The 19,697-nt window shown below is 59.0% G+C and overlaps 1 protein-coding gene and 1 long non-coding RNA gene across 8 annotated transcripts in view; one reads left to right on the top strand and one right to left on the bottom strand.

Moving 5' to 3' along the window:
• Positions 1–14,014, bottom strand: part of MCF2L (MCF.2 cell line derived transforming sequence like) — an 89,840-nt gene extending 75,826 nt beyond the window's left edge. Inside the window, exons 1-3 of one of the 7 annotated variants that reach the window (XM_061435412.1) lie at positions 13,502–13,639; positions 13,103–13,406; positions 9,662–9,834 (exon numbers count right to left, since the gene is read on the bottom strand). In XM_061435412.1, the coding sequence (XP_061291396.1) occupies positions 9,662–9,830 (169 nt within the window). In that variant the 5' untranslated portion in view covers positions 9,831–9,834; positions 13,103–13,406; positions 13,502–13,639. Of the gene's footprint in view, positions 1–9,661; positions 9,835–10,522; positions 10,660–13,102; positions 13,640–13,956 lie in introns of those variants that run through there. The other 6 variants (XM_061435417.1, XM_061435415.1, XM_061435411.1 and 3 more) reach the window with 6 other exon arrangements.
• Positions 14,015–16,652: 2,638 nt separating this feature from the next.
• On the top strand, positions 16,653–19,004 carry LOC133258637 (uncharacterized). The gene is made up of 2 exons (XR_009740125.1): positions 16,653–17,746; positions 17,913–19,004. It is a non-coding gene; the product is annotated as an uncharacterized LOC133258637 (long non-coding RNA).
• Positions 19,005–19,697: the final 693 nt, after the last annotated feature.

Here is a 19,697-nt window from a genome sequence, read left to right as displayed (position 1 = left end):
CTTCTTAAATGTTTGGGTCTGCGCCTTCGGCAGTCTCCTGCCTTTATTTGAGTATTTTCGGCCTGCCCCCTTCTCTCCTGCAACTCCAAGGACGAGAAGGTCAGGTCACAGAGAGCCGCTCGGGTCCCCAGGCTCCGGGCTGTCCCTTCAGCCTCCTTCCTCCGTGGTGTTCAGGGGGTGGTTTCTGTCATTTTATCTTCAGATTCACAGATTCTCCCTGCTGTCCTCTCCCTTCCATTGTCGAGTCCATCGACTGGGATTTTTTCTTTCATTGCTGTATTTTCATTTCTGAAATTTCCATTTTCTTCCATCTTCTATTTCTTTGCTGAGATTTCTCAGTTTTCCCTTTTCCAGCGAAGCATCCTGTGCCAGTGGCTTCGACCTGTCTGTCGGATAGTCCTGCCGCCTCTCGCATCTATGTTGACATCTCTTGCCTTTTCTCTTTCAGTTTGAGATTTTCCTGCTTCCTGACATGACAATCGGTTATTGAAGGAAATGTGGGCCTTTGGTGTACGTTATGAAATTCCTGAGTTTTAAAAAAAATCTGTTGTCGTGGCTGACTTCCTCTGGGTGCTCCAACAGGGCGGGGGAGGGCAGCCTCTTGTCCCTGCTGAGGCGGCCGTCCGGGCTCCCCACTGGGCCTCCTCTGGTACCTCCCTGCTGGGGGCTTGGGGCTCTGCTCCCCACGTTCCACTGTCCCAGTGGGGGACGTGGCCTTGTCCCAGGGTGGCGGTGAAGTCCTGGGCCCATTAGGCCTCCTCTGAGTCCCAGGACAGGGCCGCGTCCAGGCTCCCACGAGGTTTCCCCATGAGGTCTGCACCCACCTCGTGTCGGCCTTGGGACCGGACCCGTCACCACTCATGGGTGCAGGGGGCCTTGTGCAGCCCACCATGGCGCAGGCGGGAGGCTGGGGTCCTCCACTCCCAGGGCCTGGCGGGCAGAGGGCGGTGTCCCCACGGGGTCTGGCGGGGCAGAGCAGGGCTGTCCAGAGGCTCAGCCCTTACTCCCCAGGTCCTTGGGGGGAGACGGCAGGTCTGGTGGGGAGTTTCCAGCTGCAGGCCCCCCAGCGCCAGCCTGGACCACTGTGTCCTTCCCAGGCTGGTCTCCTCCGTCTCAGAGCCTCTCACCTCTCTCACGGGTACAATTCAGGGGTCTGTCCTTAGGGTGGGACCAGGGAGAGGTCCGCCTGGCCTGTCTCCCCATAGTGGTCTTTCGTGGGTTAAGTTTTAAAGTGACCTCAGAGCACAGGCATCTCTTCTGACCCAACAGCCCTGAACACACACCTCCTCCGGCCCTGGGTGAGTTCATTCAGAAAAACTCCAGACAGCAAAGGGGGCTGCCTCTCAGTTCCCACATAAGAGGGGCCCTGCCCTGAGGGGGGTTGACCTTGACCAGGGCCCTGACCTCGCTGACCTTAAGGAAGCCTCCGGCCCACGTCACAGCAAAGTCCCAGGAGCTGGGACAGACACGGCTCTCTTCCTCTGAGCGGCTGGAATAAAGCTGTGACCTGCCTCTCTCGTCTCTTTCCGGGCCTTTTTCACAATGTTCCATTTGTTTCAGCAGAACACACGCACTCGCACAGATTTAGAGTCTACCGATTCGTCTGCTGGCAGGGTATCTGGCTAGTAATCAGGCTTCTGCGGGTCACAGCTGTGTCTATTTTACTTACTTTGAGAGTAAAGCGCCTGTCATTTTTATTGGAAGAAGAAGAAAAATGATTTTAGGGACATCTGTTGGAGGACGTTGGCTGGCTTTCATTAGAGACAGTTCACTGGGGAGCAAAATGTGCCTGCTTCCTTCTTGACACTTCAGATGAAAAGGTGATGAAATTGTGGCATCAGTCATGAGAACCTCAGGAATCTCAACAAACACAGACGGCACGGTATTAACATTTCGAGGAGAAGCCGCCTCAGACCATGATGCCAGGACCAGAGAAGGTAGCCCCCAGGTGAGCTCAGGTGCCCTGCAGGGAACAACTGCAGGTGCCCACCTGGCTGGACCCACCTGGAGCCGCCGGAGGGGTCCTGGGTTTGAAGAATTAAAAACATGGCAGATAGCCGTGTCAGTGAGCCACGGTCCTGCCAACGCACACGCCTGGGCCTCGTCTTTGTAAGTCTAAGAAGAAGGTTGGCACCAACCCAGTTACATCTTTTAGCCACCGCATGTACTGTGTGGATAAACCTGCCAGACGTTTTCCATCACAGCCCGCGTGCAGGATGAGCCAGCATCACGCCTGCCGACGACCTGCCCACGCAGCTGTCTCCGTGGGCTCCTGCTCACACAGCGCGGCCCCAGCCGAGACGACAGTGCAGGATGCGAGGCTGCGGTTCCCGCCTGCAGACGCATCGCCACAGCTTCTAACACACCTCGAAAGAAGAGACCCTAAAAACAGAGGGCAGAATCACCGCCTCCCACGAGAAGCACTTAGAAGGAAGACTTCAACCTTCAGAGCAGTGTGAGGTTTACAGGAGAGAGGGTACCGGCAGAGCATCCCCACTGCCCCCCCAATGGCATGGTACCCGTGCTGTGATGGACGGACCAGTCACATCGCTGTGTTACTGTTAACTAGACCTTCAGTTTTTGCCACAGCTCACTCTCCGTGTCGGCAGTTGTTGAGTTTGAACAAACCACGATGTCACGCACCCACCATTACAGAATCGTGGAAGACGGTTTCACTGGCCTGGATTCCTGTGGTCCCCCAGGCTGCTGTGATGTCACACCCGTGATGTGGTCCCTCCCGGGGGACACAGAAGGAGGCACAGGGACCCACCCTCACATCCCCCCAGTTCCCCGGCCCTAACCCCACACCCGTGATGCCCACGGGGCCTGCTGCAGCCTGAAAGGAAACACAACCTTAGAAACACACCCGTCAGGAAGGCATAGCTGCCTTCCAGGTTCCCAGACACAAGTTCTGTTCTGAGAAGCTCCCTGGGGGGTGTCATCAGCCCCAGTCACCCAGACCAGGGACCATGCCCACTTGCCCCACAAAGCAGCCCCGGGGCCTCCAGTGTCCTTGGTGGGGTCAGCGACTTAGCGACTAAAAACAGCAGCAGCAACACCTCATTTTATTGTGCTTTGCAGATACTGCATTTTTTACAAATTGAAGGTTTGTGGCAACCCTGGGTAGTCAGAGGATAATTGCCATTTTTTAGCAATAAAGTATTTTTAAAGTATACTTTTTTCATTCAGACATAATGCTATATTACACACTTAACAGACTGCAGTAGAGCATAAACATAGCTTTTACAGATACTGGGAAACCAAAATATTCACGTGATGCCCCTCACTGAGATACTTGCTGTATTGTGGTTGGCCTGGAGCTGAACCCACAATATCTCTGAGGTCTACATGTATGCAAATTATGCCTAAATAAGCTGATATGTGCCAAGCTACATTCACACGCACACTGGCCCCTCCGGGAAGGTGTCCAGCTTGTCACGGGTCCCTTTCTCCTACTTTCCCCGCAGCAACGCAGAAGCTGACGGAGAAACAGAGTGCTGGGCTCACCCAGGAGCCACCCCGAGCGGAAGGGTGCTCTGCGTGCAAGCTCTCCCGCGTGTGAGCTCGCCCGTGTGTGGACTCACTTGGCCACGTGTGCACTCACTCGCCTGCGTGTGAACTCACTAGCCTGCGTGTGAACTCACTAGCCTGTGTGTGGACTCTCCCGCCTGTGACCTCCCCGCGTGTGGACTCACTCGGCCACGTGTGCACTCACTAGCCTGCGTGTGAACTCACCCGCGTGTGAACTCGCCCGCGTGACTCTCGGGTTGGTGTAGAAGCCCGTGTCTCAAGGCCTCCTGGGACCCTCAGTCCCCTTGAGAAGGAGACTCGACTCCCTGCTCCTCCAAACTGAGCGCTCTGGCGTCCCGGTCACTGACCCCCTGCATCCCGCAGTTTCAGCCCTGAATGGGAGGCACGGCGGTCCAGCCTCGGCGGCTCAGCTGCGCCACCTGCTGGCCCGAGGGCGGGCGGCAGAGGAGCTGGGGTCACGTGACCGAGCCGGGGGCACCGTGTGGACACGCCCCTCCCGCACCCTCGGGACACTCTTGTCGATGAAACTCGGGTCCATGTGTCCGAGCCCAGAAACACCGCAGGGTAGACAATGCGGGGGGCAGCGACTGCCCACAGGACAGTCAGGAGACGTCCGGCTGTCACGACGCAGGTGCTGCTGGGGCGAGGGTGCTGCCCACACCCCAGCAGGCGCTGGGCGGCCCGCGGCGGGGAGGACCCGGCCCCAACCCCCGGCTGCCGAGGCTGCGAAACCCTGGGGACCTGCGGGTCTGTCCCTGCCCCTCCCGCCTGGTCCCGGGGCGCGGCCCTCCAGTGAAGGACGACGCCATGGCAGTCCTCAGAGCAGAACACAAGCTCTCTTTCTGCCGTTCAGCGAGGTCCACGGCTGCGCCTGGAAATGCAGGCTCAAAGGTGACGCTCTTCTTGCACGTGCACGAGGGGCCTGGGGTGGCCTCCTCGGCCCCTGACTGGGGCTCCCACCTTCAGCTCCTGGGGCGGCCCAGGGATGCCCGCCCCCTCCAGGAAGGCCCCCCACAACCCCCCGCCCCTCCTTCTGCACTGCTCCCTGGAGTGAGCAAGTCTGTCTGCACAAAAGTGGACGATTCATGCTAAGCAGTGGACACCATGATGACAGAGCTGAGGTCAGGAATGCGGTCAAGTTTCAAAGGGGCTGTTTTTGTTTAAACAAAGGCCCTTTCCTCCGAGACACTGGTTTGGGTTCCGGGATCTGTGGTCACAGACCTGCGGTGGACACAAAGCTCCTGGATTTACAGAAGCAGAGTCACAGCCGTCACCTCCCGGAGATTTTCCAAATAGGCGTTGGGAAGACACTTCACTCCTCCCAAAGACGAGGCTGACCTGCTCGCAGCTTCCCTTCTGTGTTCCCTCCTCTTGACTCCTCTAGAGCCTTTTAAACAGGAGTTTGAAAGAGTTAACTTCAGAGAAACTGTGACCTTGAGCAGTAACCGTTGTCCTGCACGCAGGCTAAGAATTAAATATTTACAGCCTGCATTTTGCAGAAAAACATCTAAGAGATGATCTCCTAGGGCAGCTGAATCACAAACATTTTCTAGCAAAACATTTCAGATTATTTTCAGGTTAGGGGAAACCTTTTTATCAATTTTAGGAAAATGACAAAGCGCCCACGAGTTTCCTGCCACCAGAGAGTAAATCACATGTCGTCCTGTTGCTTCCTTCTCTCCCCAAAAACACCTTCTTCCAAACAACCAGCGTTAAATCTCGGCTTTCACCAGAGCCTAACTGCACTACATGAGGATGACCAGCAGGAAAACCACAGGAGTCCTGGGCCGCCTAACAGAGCCCCACGGGCCCAGCAGCTTTAACAACAGGGTCTGTTCTCACGGAGCCGCCAGCCGGAAATCCGAGATCGAGGAGCCAGCAGGCAGCTTGTCTGAGGCCTCGAGAGGGCTGGCCAGCTCTCGTCCAGCTCCAGGGAGACAGGGCACAGGGCAGGGGAGGAGCGCGCTTACGTCACTGTCTTTGTGACCCCCGTTCACAAACCCCGGGGTCCCCTAGCCCTTGGCTAACGGACGCCGTGCTCCCCAAGTGGCTCGAGTCGGCGAGTCCTTCGCGCTCTCACCGACCACACGTTTGCAGCGAGTGAGCGACTGCATTCTCATGAGGCCCCCGCCCCTCAAGCGTCTTTGTCATCTGCACCCACTGAGGTCCGCGCCTTGTGCTGTGAAGGTCCCTGGGTTCGACAGACATACAGCATCCCACCTCCACAGCCGTGCAGACCGGCTCCCCTGCCCCGGGGTCCTCTCTGCTCGCTTCCTTTCCGTTCTGAACAGCATCACCACCCGGACAGACCATGGTTTGTCTGTTTATCCGTCACCTGAGGCAGGGTTGCACCAAGTCTGGCAGCTCAGAATAAAGCTGACCTAAGCCCCCGGGTGTGGGTTTTGTGCAGCCATGAGTTTTCGGCGCATCCTGGTGAATACGTAGGCTGTGGGTCGTGTGGTGAGTTTCGTGTTGGAAGAAGCGGCTTTGAAGTGGCCTCAGGGTCCTGCACCCCCAGCTCACTCACCCTGACAGGCTCCTGTGGCGACATCCAGCGGAGAGGACGTCAGGAAACTGGGCTCCCGAGGAAAGGCAGGCCCGGCAGGAGGAAGCCAGGCGGGCACAGAGACTGTGTCCCCGCCCCGCTGTCCAGGGGACGGTGGACACGTCCCCCGCGGATCCTGACCCGTGGCTGAGGCCCTACCTGCTTCCCAGGCTCCTGGGTGTTGAAGAGTTAAGCCGAGCACGAGCTCTGGCTCGGCACCCGCTGTTTCCTGCAGAGATTTTGCTAATGCGCCTAAGAGCAGGCGCACGCTGACTGACAGGTCCGTGTCCCACTTCCCGGCCTCCGGGCAGGCCTGCAGCCGGCCGGCCGGCCTGCTGATGCACCTCAGCCAGGAAGGCAAGCAGCCCGAGGTCGCGGCCAGCATGGCCCCCAGCGGCCCCTGAGTCCAGGAGCCGGGTGCCTCCAGGTGCCGGCAGCCCAGAGTCACTGCTGCAAGGCTGCTTAGATGGCGCCCTGGAGCCGGCAGCGGTCAGAGCATGGCGGAGAGCGGGGAGCCCCCGCACACACTGGCCAGGGTCTGCTTAGGCCAGCAACCCCCTTCCTGAAGCCAACTCGTGCCCACCCCCGCCGTGCGGAGGGTCACACCACTGCCAGGCTCTTTCCAACACCCATTGGCTCCCGGTGCCAAGTGCAAGCCCACGAGGCCTGTGAGTCCTCGTCCCACACACGCGTCAGGAAAGGCGTCAGGAAACACCCCACCTGCCTGCTGCAGTAGAGAGAGCGGCTGAAAACGCACTCGGAGCAGAGTCGCTACAGCTTTTTTGTTAGGAAGGGAAAAAAGCCCCAGGTTTACTTGAAAAGGTGAAAACCGCTCCTTTACTTTTGGGTCTGGTAACTGCTGGCCTGGTTGGACGGGAGAACCCTTGTCTCCAAGAGGCCCCAGGGATGCGACTGCACCCGGAACTGGCCCCGACTGAGCTGACCAACTGCTGATGACGAGGATCGGGGTCCCCACCACGCAAGTGACGTTCCAGGGGGATCTTCCGTTCACAGCAGAGGCTTCAGACACAGGAGCGGCGGAACAGTACAGAGCCCGTGGCCTCCACGCACGCCCCGCCCCGCGTCTCTCCCCCGACGTGTGATCTCAGGCGAACCCAGACACCCGCGTTTGTCTAAATGCAAGCACGGGACAGCCAGCAGCTCTGGCTGCAACGTGGCTCACAGCTCTGCATTCAGACGCCAACTCTGACTTGAAGCCCGCGGGTTGTTGGCGCTGGGTCGGCTGGGTGTCCGGCTGCTCCCCTGGCCTGCGGGTCCTCCTGGGGACTTCTCTTCTCCACAGAGTCTCCGTGGGTCACAAGCAGCCCCCCGCGGCCTGCAGCATGCCCCTCTCGCACCCCAGGGCCCCATCCCGCTGCTCCTCGAGGCTGTGCTGGGTTTCGGGCCCTCAGGCCCCAGGGCAGCCCCCTCTGGTCTTGCTTCACCACGAGGGTCCTGCTTCCCCATGAGCCCCTCCGCCCCAGCTCCCGCCCACTGACCTGTCAGAGCTCGTAAGCCAGCGCCCGGCACTGCGCCCCTAGCCTGCAGGCGACCCCTCAAAGGCCCAGGTGAGCCCGGCCCTGCCCACACCAGCCTGGGGCTGCCCTCGGTTCAGAGCTGCACGCGCTCAGGACGCCCAGTGGACCCCGCCTGCCCGACACCTCCATCTGCGGACAGAGGGCCCGGCCACCCTCCATGCGGGCTGCAGGGCCCCGCTGTCCCGTCAGCCATGCCCCACGGTTCCTGCTGGGCCCGCAACACGAGTGGCAGTGAGTGCCCGTGACCGACCACGCATACGTGTGGGCGGCCCCCCCTACTCGTGGCTCACGCAACTGGTGGCAAGTCAGGGCTCACCCATGTCTGCGCCACACGAGACAGGAGAGGCGGCCCCGTCCGCTGACCTCAGATGCGAGTCCTGGAGACCCAGTGCCCCCGCCCGCCTCCCGGCCACAGAGGCAGGTAAGCCAGGTCTCCTGGGCCTGCTGGCTGCACCCCCTTCCCCTTAACCGCCCAACTCTCCAGGGGTCCCGACTGCCTTCCTGTTTCCAACCTCAGAAAACAAAAAAGGTCCCAGCTGCAGGGGGACAGTCAAGAGAGGGGGCGAAAGTCACGACAGAGATTTCAGCCACCTCGAGGCACGGTGTTTCCTACAGGGCACAAAGCTACCTGGCAGGCCTGCTTATTTAAGAAGAGAAGGAACGTGAATGATGAGAGATGCGTGGGTCAGCCAGGCCTTGCTCCCTGAAGGAGCAGAAGTCATGCAGAGACATCACACGGGTTGTTGGCCCTTCGAGGTGTGGAGCAGAGGAATACTGCACCTCAAATCCATTTCACGGGCTACTTAATTTCATAAGCAAACAATTGCATTTCAGAGTTGCAGGTGGTGCTGACGAAATGAATGAATGCTACCTCCCAGAGCATGACTGAAGACGTCGCCAGGCTGAATGTCCAGATCAGATTTCAAAGCAGGCAAAACAGGACCACGAACAGAGACCACAGGGAGACACACGCAGTCACAACTGCCGCCGAAACCTGCAGTTTATATGCTAGTTTTTCAAGGCAAAACCACAGCTTCTAATATTTTTGGCATGAAAATAGCGTTTTAAAATAAACACTGCAAAACCAAACGGGATGGTCACCTTTCAGAATACACAATTAGGAAAATACATAAAGACTGAAAGTCCTGCTGTGCGATTTCATATATTTCAGGCAAATCTTACTCAGTCAAGTGGTCTCTATGCACATGGAGAGAGAACAAGAGAATGAACAGCAGAGACCCCGAGTCCACGCCGACTCGGGTCAGACAGAGACCCCAGGGAGGCAGCGGGGCCCGAGGGGCGGGAGCTGATGTGACAGCACAGCCTGTGGGGCCTGCAGGTGGAGGTGTAAGGAGGAGCGGAGGGGGCTCCGGGCGCCCCCAGTGTCGCCAGGTAAGGGGGGCACCCAGAGCCAGGGGCGCCCAAGGGCCCTGAGGGGCTGGCGCAGCTGCAGGGCGGCTGCAGGGCGAGGGGAGTGGGCTCTGCAGCCCCTCTGGACGCGGCTCCTATGAGAATGAAGACCCGGGGGCAAGGGGAAGACAGGAGCGCGGGAGCCACGCGGGAGCGGGTACAGGGCCAGGGGGCTCGGGTGGGCTCAGGAGGGACACGCTTGGAAAGTCAGTACAATTAAAAACTGGCTTCTGGAAACAAAATCCACAAAATCGATCTGTGAGCTGATCCAGTGAAGAAAAAGAGAAAGTACAAATACTCAAAATAAGAAATGAGAGGGGAAAAATGTCTTGGAATAGACGAGTTTAAAAATCGTCTTACAAGCAATTACTTTGTATAATTATGTGATTCAGTTTGAAAACCTGGTAAAGTGGAGCCCTGGGCTCTAAACCCAGACGGCTTCCCGAGAGCTCACCAGAGCCAGCCTCAGCCTCACTGCCAGGAAGGCAAATGGGCAAGCGTGAGGACTGACGTCTCACCCACAGGCCTGGGCCCAGCCGGCCCGCATGTGCAGGCGGCCCTGGGGCCCCAGGGAGCTGCCGCCTAGACCTGGGACGCTGGTCCCCCATCCGGATCCCAAGGAGGCAGCTGGCCCTACCTGCAGGCGGGGGTGGCCCCTCCGGCGGGTCTGGAACAAGCCTGATGACGTCAGGGACGTCCACCCGAGGGTCGCTGTCCTCCTCTTCGGCCTCGTGGGACCCTCTCGAGGAAGAATCATCGTTGCTTCCGGTTTTCTGGCAAAGGATGAGCCTCCAACAGTCGAACATGAGTCTGCAGAGTGAAAAACAGACCTTAGAAGGAAGACCAGGCCACGCTGCGAAGACATCAGCCGTGCTTCCTCCAACAAAGCCCAATCTCCAGGCACAGCTTTTGGCAGTGTTTATTCTGAAACGGATGTGGGATATTTAAAATTCATTCTTCTCCAGATAATTTCTACCGTGTCCATGTTCAGGTAAACAAGTGGTCTCCTTTTATAACACTGGAATGGAAAAAGCATTGCACAAACAGTAATATTATTTGCTTCTGCTGCATACGAGAAGTAAAAACCTAGATTTTCCCTTGACATTTGGGCTCTTGTTTCAAGGACAAAAATGCCCCTGGTTCTCCTGGTTTCAATGTCACAGTAAAATTCACTGAACTGGCAAACCTTCAAAACCAATGCCACCTGGGCCGGAAACATCTCCAATCCCCAGGTAAAGCATGCTGTCCAAGGGCCAGGACAAACACTCATGTCATTCCTCCAGTGGAAGTCTGGCAAAGAAACTCGAATCAAGTCTTTGGGAGGCAACCTTGGATTTAAAGAGACAGCGAGTGACTGCATCTCGACAGAAGCCACGTGACGTCATCTGCCTGAGATGCTCGCCCTGGGAGGTAATCTCCCACAGCCCCCTCGCTGGTCTTTGGGCATATTTATGGTTCATTATGGCTTCCCAGGTGGCGCTGGTGGTGAAGAGCTCACCGGCCAGTACAGGAGATGTAAGAGACGCGGGTTCGATCCCTGGGTCAGGAAGATCCCCCGGAGGAGGGCACAGCAGCCCACTCCACTGTTCTTTTTTTTTTTTAAATCATTGGTTTCAAGTTTATCCTGTGAATAGACACCAAGGATTCCATAATCATGAAAACTTGAGCACACGACTGATCAAAGAAAAGTTAACACATCTAGACAATAAATATACTTACAAACAATGTATATTTACGTATCCCACCAGGCTTCTCTGTCCGTGGGATTTCCCAGGCAAGAATACTGGAGCGGATTGCCATTCCCTTCTCCCACTCCAGTGTTCTTGCCTGGAGAATCCCATGGACAGAGGAGTCTGGTGGGCTACAGGCCACCGGGTTGCAAAGAGTCGGACACGACTGAAGTGACCTGGCGTGCACACACGCCCATCATTTCCCCTGTTGGCTTATGTCTGGCTGGGCCCCTTTCATAAATTCTGCTTGTGGCCCCATGGCAGCAGCTTAACCTGCTTGGTCGTCGGTGGTGCTCACACCCACCACGCTGTCCAGAGCATCAGGGAGGGAGGCGGGGCTGTCCGGCTGGATGCCGGGGACCGGTGACCCTCAGGGAGGTCCGGTCTCCACCTCCTCCCCACGCCTGTCCCTCCCTGCCCCTCAGGCCCAGTCTGTGGGACACCAGGGCCTTTCCCCTGGGAGTCGCCTGCTCTGTGTTCCGTCGCCAGCCCTAAGCTCTGAGTGAGAAAGGGACCAGTGAGGAGGAGGACGGTGTGGAGACGTTCGGCGCTGGTGGGCTACGCTCTTCAGCGTCCCCACCTGTATCTTCCTATTTGACTTGTTCCGATTTCTGTGGTTGCTCAGCTTGGTAATTTGAATACAGTTCTTCGCTTTTGCAACAGATTAGACTGAACGCTCCCAGCAGTGACCTATACCCACTGAGCACACGTTGACATGTTGCCCACTGGGGCACAAGCTCTGCAGATGAACCCTGGCTGCTCCTGGGTCACCTCCGTGGAGCTGCGAAGGGACTGGTCCTCTGGGCTCCACAGGGATGCTGGGCAGTTCTGGGGGAAGTGTCCAGTTTCCTGGGGATGGCGGCGCTGCCTGATGCTGGACGAGGTGCTTCGGGAGCAGCCTCTGGTCGAGGTCCGGCTCGAGGTTTCCAAGAGTTCCTTGGTAATGGCCACAGGGTGTCCGGGAGACCGTTGCAGGCTTGAAGTCCTGAACGTTTTACTAGGGGAGGCCCAGAGGGAAAGGACATGGTCATCCCTGAGGGGAAGGTACTGCGGACCAGCTCCACCAGCACAGACTCCAAGGGAGGCTGGGCAGTCTGACCGGCCACCCCATGCTGACCACACAGCGTGCCTTCTCTGGGAGCGGGCTGGGCCACCACCCGCCTTCTCCAGGGAGGAGTGGACCAAGCATCTCTTGAGCGGCTCCAGACTCGGCCCTGGGCCCTTGGGCAAGTCCAGGTTGCGGCTGGCGCTCAGCCAGCATCTCCCACCTGTCAGGGAAGAGCGTCACCCCGGCTCTCCTGGGCTCAGGCGAGGGTGAAATGAGTGGACCTGAGAACAAGAGGCTGAGCTGAGTGTGGAGCAGAATGCTATCTTCTGGTCACTGTTCCTCTCACACTTCTAGCTTCTCCCGGAGCCTCTTAGCACCAGATCAACTAAGCGGATGGCCAGGTGCCACCAACAGAGCAGTTTATTCCGTTCGCACAAACGCTCCAGTAACCTCTCTCTCAACTTCAGGCTTTACGCCATTTTACAAAAGGTATGTGAGCTCCTAACAGCAGGAAGCTCTTCTGTCCAAGTGACCTTCATTCCACTTCCAATCACCAAGATGCTGCTTCCCAGGTAAATCTCCCGTTTTCACAGCTGAGCCCCAAACGCAGAAAGAGCCTGAATGGTGATCCGGACACTGATTACAGCCACAACCTGAGGTCAGGAGACTCCCAGCAGTGGCAGGGCTGGGAGGGAAGAGGCTCCAATTCGGGAGAAGGACAGGTTTCAGGCTGCGTCTGGGGCAGAGGTGTCCTCAGAGCGCTGAGCTCTGCAAACAGGTGGCCCCTGCGCCCTCCTCCTGATTCGCGGATCTCCTGGAGAGAAAGGCGCCCCAGAACTGGGGTCAGTCACAAGAAGAGTGGTGCCCAGGCTTCTGGCGTGGAAGGCCCGCCACTCTCGCCAGCCTTCTCCCGGATCGCTGCCAGGGGGAGCTGTCACAGGTGGGGGTCCGAGGTCACAGAGGCCTGATCACAGCTGCGTCCAGGTCCTGGCCAGATGGTGAGCCTGGGACCTGGGGGGTGCGCCCTGCCCCGAGGGACGCAAGTGCTGAAACACAGCCAAGCCCCTCTTCCTGCCCCTCTGGACTGACTCACCCGGAACATGTGCCCTCCCGGCCGCCCACCTGGCCCACAGGCAGCATCTGTCTGTCCGTTCCGGCCCCCCGCAGTGGGTCCAGGAGCTGGGAGCAGAACTCAGAACTCAGGTCCCTGAACCCGCTCTGGGCCAGCCACTGGGTCAGATCTGCACTTTAGGAGACCCTCCACCACGAGGTCTCCCTCAGGGCGCCACCCCTCACCTACCTGTCCAAGGGGGTCCCGGGTCCCCTGGGAGGGACGCACACACTCGAGCGCCAGCACCCCAAGACACACGTCTATTTTTGCGGCCTGTTCCCTCCCAGTGGTCACACATCCTGGGGCCTCCCACGGCCGCCCCGACACATCCTGCCCAGCCTCAGGGTCACCTTAACCCCTTCCCTGTCCAGGGCTGGCTGGAGGTCCCTTAGGGGCAGGGTGGGAAGCTTCCAGTAAAGTTAAGAGGCTGCACCTGCTCCAGAAAAGTCTCCTTCCGGCCAGCTGGAGCGGGCTCCTGTTTAAGTGTCCAGCGCTGCAGAGAACAGAAGGTGGTTTTTAAAAACTAGCAGGAACACCGTTTAGCGTTTAAAGAGCAAAGGGCCTTATTTTTAAACCGCTGAGTCTTACTTTTCCGCTGCCAGTTTGAAAAGCAAAACAGCCAGACAGGGGCCGGGAAGTCCAGATTCAGCCAGCCGCCCTCAGCGGCCCCACCTGGCCAGGCACCTGCTGGGGGTCAGGACTCCTGGATGAGGTCCTGGGAGGGGCCGGGCAGTGACAACTGTCCGCGGGAGGACCCCGTCCCGACAGTGGGGGGCGTCCCGCACGTGGAGCCCGCGCTCCGGCTCGGGCGGCGGCGCCTGGACACCGCGCAGCGCCCCGGCTCCACCCCGGCCGGTCCCGGGGCTCCCTGGGGTCGCACGCGGCCAGGACGCGATTGGAGCGCGCAGACCGGTCACCGGAGGCGATCGGAGCGCGAAGACCGGTCACTGGCCTCCGGGACGCTGAGTCCGTCGGCCCCTCTCCCCGGCCCTCCCCGCCTCCCCCACCCGCGTCCACCGCCCACGCTTCCCGCCCCCACACACCTGCCGTGGGACGTCCTCCCGGCCTGGTCTTCCGCCCGCAGGTGCGCGGCCGCCCCTCCTCCCCGGCCTGGGGGAGGGGAGGGGAGGAGGGGGAGGGCTAGCGGGGCGGCGGCGAGGACGGTGGGGGAGGGGACCGCGCGGAGGGAGAGGGAGGAGCGCGAGGGGAGGACGGCTGAGGGTCTGCGCGGCGGGAGGGGGCGGGGAGGCGCCCGACCCCGCCCCCAGCGTGTCCCCCCATCACCGTCAACCCCTCCGCCTGCACGGAGCAGGCGGTCTGCTGTCTGGGTTCGGGGTGTGCAGGCCCCAGGGCAGGGCCGTGCAGCTGCGGGGGGGCCCCCTTTTTTGCAAGAAAAGGGAAGGGGCCGGCCTTTTCCCTTGTGGGTCCCCCTTGTTCAGGGAAACTCAAATTCCCCAGTAGAACTCGGAAAGTTGAGGCGCACAGGCTGAAACGTCCCCAGTGTTGCTCTAGGTGTGAACTTTATTTTAGCTGGCGCTTCCAAACGTCTGCATTCTGTGGGCCATACCGGGAAATCAGAGTAAGACCAGCACAGAGTTCCGTCGGGAGGGCAATAGGCACAAACCCCAAGGCTCCAGGGAGCCCCGCCCCAGGAGCCTCCTACCCGCCCTGGGGGTGCGGCTCCGCTTGGAGGGGAGGGCGCGCCGACCTCCGCAGGACTTTCCTCCTCCAAGTGCGGTCCCCACCACACAGCATCGCCTGGCAGTCAGCCCCCGCTCAGCCAGCGCCCTGGAGCCCAGGCGGGGCAGCCAGGCCCCGGGTGGTGGGCATGGCTGAGCCAGGGCTGCCAAGTGGACAGGACCCCGCACATGCTCGGAGGCAGGGCTGCCTCGAGGAGGAGGCTGGCCCTAATGGACAGCAAAGCGAAGGCAGGACCTTCCTCAGCTGGACAGTTTCCTTCCCAGATTGAGCGGGGATGGGAAGGCCCCAGGAACCTGGCAGAGTCAGGGCAGAGGCGGGGGCCTCTCCTCTAAGGGCCAGTTGGATGTGTGGGCGTCGGGGCCTGACCCGCTTGGTGGGGCCGGACCCGTTTCGCATGACCTCAGGGACCCGGGGTCCTGGGGTGCTCTCCAGGGCCTGTGCTGAGTGTCATTGGAGCTCTGAGAGCCAGAGGGAGGCACCCGGCCAACCTGCCTGGAGGACAGGCAGCGCTCAGTGACCCCACGACCCCGGTTGGTTCTGCAGGCCGCCACTGCCCCCAGGCGGGCTTCCCGTGGAGGGTCCCAAGCCCCACCTTGGCCACAGGCACCAGGACCGGGAGCCTCTCCCACCATGGGGAGGCCTCCGGCCTTGAGATGTGGTCACTGGCCCAGGAGATCGAGGAGGACAAATGCCCAAGACGCCTGTGCACTCAGAGACGGTTAGTGCCGATTCAAGTCTCCCGACTCCAAGGCGAATCCCAGAACAAAAGCCCGGGCACCCTGCTGGTCAGGGGCCCTGAGGGCCAGGCCAGGCCTTTGTGCAGCTCCCAGAGGCTCAGGGAATTACCATCACAATCAGGGCTCTGGGAGGAGCCAAGGGGAAAGGGACCTTCTGCTCCGGCTGGGGTCAGCCCCTCCCGCGGGCGTGGGCCTGGCGGCCTGGAGACCCCTCGGGCCTGGGCCTGGGCCCGGGAGTGTCCTGGGGCTGCGTCTCTGCCTGGTCACCGCGCCCTTGGCCCTTTAGGGAATCGGGGACTTTGCCGTTTGAGGTTAATTCCTCTGTGGAAAGCCTCTCGCTCCCACAAAGAAGTCTGTGTTACAGGAAGTAATCCCAAGTGGCTCAATGGGTGAAGAATCCACCCGCAAGGCAGGAGACGTGGGTTCGGTCCCTGGGTCAGGAAGATCAGCCCCCCACCCACCGCATTCTTGCCTGGAGAATCCCGTGCACAGAGGAGCCTGGTGGGCTACAGTCCACGGGGTCACAGAGGGTCGGATGGATGGAAGCGATGGAACACTCACGTAAGTGACAGCGAGTGGGGAGGGCCGCCCCGCTCCCCATAGCCTGGGGTCCCCTGAGCCTCTCAGCGTCTGCCCCTGCCCTCTGGGTCCAGGCCAGGAAGTGGCAACTGGGACACGCAGGAGGCTGGGTGGGGGGCCTGGTCCTCTGGAGTTCTGAGGTGACCCTGGGGCATGAAAAGGGGGTTCCTCCCGCGTACCTGGGACCTCAGAGAACCAACCTGCTGGGGGAGACATGGGCGCCCCAGCCGCCAGCAGCCACAACCTCGTCACCCACCCCGCCTGAGCTGCGGCTCCTTGGGGCTTGTTTCTTGGCAGCTGGCCGACCCTGCCCCACGGCTTTCCTCTGGGAAGCCAAAGGCAGGGCTCCCAGGTGACCCTCCAGTCTCCAAGGAATGCTGCTGGGTGGGCGGGCGGGGCCCTGAGCCTCCAGCCTGGGGTTTATTCAGGCAGCAACGTGGCCCCAGGCCCGCGCTGGCCGCTGGGCAGTTCACCTTGCCCAGGCGGGGTCTCAGGGCCCCCGGAGCTCACCCCCAGTGTGGAGTCAGGCTGTGAACACTGATGAGACGGGGGAAGGAGGTGCTTAGCACACAGACCAGTGTGGGCAGGACCCCCGGACCTGCTGGGCCACTGTGGGCCATGGTGAGTTAGCGCCGTGCAGCCCCGGGTGGGGATGTGGGGAGGGGCGGCTGAGCTCCGTCCCCAACCCCCCTCCCACTGCTCCCCCTCACACGCAGCAAGGCCCCAGAGCAGAGCATCGGTTGAATTGTGTCTCCCCAAAAAGATACGTTGAGGTCCTGACCCCTGTACTCTAGAATGTGACCTTTACAGACACAATATATCTAAAATAAGGTCATCAGGGCAGGGCCCTCACCAAAGGTGACTGACAGCCTTGTGGAAAGCAAACGCTGAGACAGGCAGAGTGGGCGCCACCTGATGATGGAGGCAGAGAGGTGTCTCCAGGAGCCCCGAGGCTGGGAGGCTCAAAGCCCGAGGGAGCCAGGTGGACCTCCGCCTGCGGTGCCCGTTTCTGCGGCCCCTGGACAGAGTGAGCGACGGCAGGGGGTGGTTTTGCCTGCAGGCGGGAAGCAGCGCCTGCTCCCTGGCCGTCCTTTCGCTCCGTCCTGTCCACGGGGAGTGACCACCTCTTCCCTGTCCTAAGACAACCTGCAGGGGATGGTCACGGCTCATTTGCAAGTTTTCGCAGGGACAGAATGAAGGGACAAAGTCCGTGATTAAATAGTTAATCTCACTAGGGGATGGTGAGTAGGAAAACATGGGCGATCCCTGTAAGCTGACCACCTCTTGATAAAGCTCCACCGCAAACCCCCAGCAGAAGCATGAGGCCCGAAACAATAAAGCCACGGTGCTTGAGCCCACTCCTGCCCAGCGAGCTCACTAAGTTAATGGTCCCTGGGCCATGCTCTCTGCACTCCTGCAAAACTGATTTGTGGCCCTAGCTTGACCCTGGAGGGACAAGAAAACCCCCTTCCCGGCCTGGAGGAGGAGCTGATGGCAGCTTGACATCTACTCGGGAAAGACAAGGGGCTCCTCCCTCCTCCCCACGCCTCCTCTGATTACAAAACTGTAGCCCACTAAGTGCTCAGAGCCTGGCACTTCTTGCCCGCCCACTTGTAAGCCTCATGAACATCCTGTTCTAGTAAATCATGTGTTGACCACGTGGCCCTCACTGAATTCTCCTTGGCGCTGAGACCTAAAGGACCGTGGTGCCGGAGCTCTCCGCAGCCCCCCTGAAATGGCGCCAGGCTGTTCCAGCTTACCGTGTTCAGTGTCAACGGTCTGCGTTCTAGCCTCTCGTCCCAAGCAAACTGTTTAGGTTCGTGCAAAAGTAAGCGCTGTTTCACGTTGTTGACATTTGCTGTTTGATATTGGAATACATTCTTAATAAATGTGACTGTGATACATCATTTTAACATGTATTTCTTGATTTATGTTTCTTGCTATCACCGTATCACTTACTGTTTATTTTTTATTTATTTTAGACTGTGGAAATGATGTTGGACAAAAAAGCAAATTCCAGTGATTTTCTTGAGTTCAAAATGGGTCGTAAAGCAGTGGAGACAGCACGCATTCGGCCCAGGAGCTAACGAACGTTCAGTGCGGTGGTGGGTCAAGGGGTTCTGCAAAGGACATGAGAGCCTTGATGATGAGGAGTGTAGTGGCCATCGGAAGTTGACAGGGACAGCTGAATGAGAGCCATCTTTGAAGCTGATCCTCCTACAACTACATGAGAAGTTGCCCAAACTCAACACCCACCATTCTGCGGCCGTTCGGCCTCTGAAGCAGATTGGAAAGGTGAAAAAGCTCAAAGAGGGGGTGCCTCACGAGCTAACTGCAACTCAAAAAGAATCACTGTTAAAGCGTCGTCTTCTCTTAGTCTACATAACAACAACCAACTATTTCTCAATCGTATCGTGACGTGCAAAGAAGAGTGGATTTTATACAACATCCGGGACAACCAGCTCAGTGGGTGGACTTAGAAGAAGCTCCAAAGCACTTTCCATAGCCAAACTTGCACCGGAAGAAGTCATGGTCACTGCTTGGTGGGCAGCTGCTGGGCTGACCCAGTACAGCTTTCTGAATGCCGGCTGCACCATGACCTCTGAAAAGCAAGCTCAGCGAATCGAGAGGATGCACCGAAAACCGTGTCTGCGGCCGCACTGGTCAGCAGACAGGGTCAGCAGAGGCCACAGATGTGAGGAAGGGACGGGGGCCTTGCAGGGCAAGCTGTGGGCCTCAAGGGCGTCAGCTTCTAAGATCGGCTTAGGCCTGACACTGCCCACTAACTGTGAGGCTTGGTCTTCGTATCTGATTAAAGACGGGTTTCACTGGGCCCCTGTCAGGCTTGATTAGGGCTCATACCTGTGTCTGGATGATGAGTTAGACATTTGCCGTCTGACTAAATGCTCCTGAATTATCCTGACTGCATGCGATGAACTTAGCAATAGCAATAGCAATGCGATGAACATGTACTAAGGTCAGAGTCTTCCCTGGCAGGTTAATATGATGACTCGATTTAGGGGTGTCCTCTTAGTGTGAGAAAGGAACTGATAAATTGTGTGTTATTTCTAAGATTTTTCCCTGAAAGAGGAGGCTTAATAATTGCAGATGTTGATCACACTGAGACACAGCCCGGTGGAATGAAGGACTGTGTTCACACGCACACTGGTAGGAGCTGGCTGTTCACACCCGCACAGCCTCAGGCCAGGGTGCCCTCACTCACTTGAAAGCCAAGCGTGCTTCTCCCGGCTCCCAGGGTCAGTGTGGTCACAGGTCCCTGTCACCCGAGGCAGGTGTGGACGCTGGACCCCAGTGGACAGCAGCCCTGGGACGCGACTCACTTGCGGCATCTGTTTCCTGTAGACTGGCGTGCTGGCCACTGTGTGGTGACAGCCAAGGCCGCCCACTGGGGGTGAGTTACTTGCCTTTCCTTTGTGGTTTGGGGGCCGGGAAAAAGCCCCCAATTTAGAATTGTGCCCAGTGAAGCCAGAGGCCTTCCGAGGGACCTGTCAGCCTTGAAAGGGCCGCCTTGCCCCGGCCCAGCAAGGCCCTTTCTCAGGGTCCACCATGATCCCCCAACTGAGTCAGAATCCCAGGAATGAGACTTTGTGAGGATCTGTGGAGTGTTTGGGGGTCAGTTTTCAGAGACGGGACGTGCAGGGGTGGCAGTGGCCAGCAGAGGAAGGGGGCAGGGCTGGGGGGGCCTCTTGGGGCCTGCAGGAACCCCATGGGGCAGCACGGGTCCCTCTCTCCTAACTGCCCAGGAG

This window comes from Bos javanicus, chromosome 12 (genome assembly GCF_032452875.1).
Source record: "Bos javanicus breed banteng chromosome 12, ARS-OSU_banteng_1.0, whole genome shotgun sequence".
Taxonomy (NCBI): Eukaryota; Metazoa; Chordata; class Mammalia; order Artiodactyla; family Bovidae; genus Bos; species Bos javanicus.
Note: the sequence above shows the minus strand (reverse complement) of the source record. Positions and strands in the feature narration are given on the sequence as shown.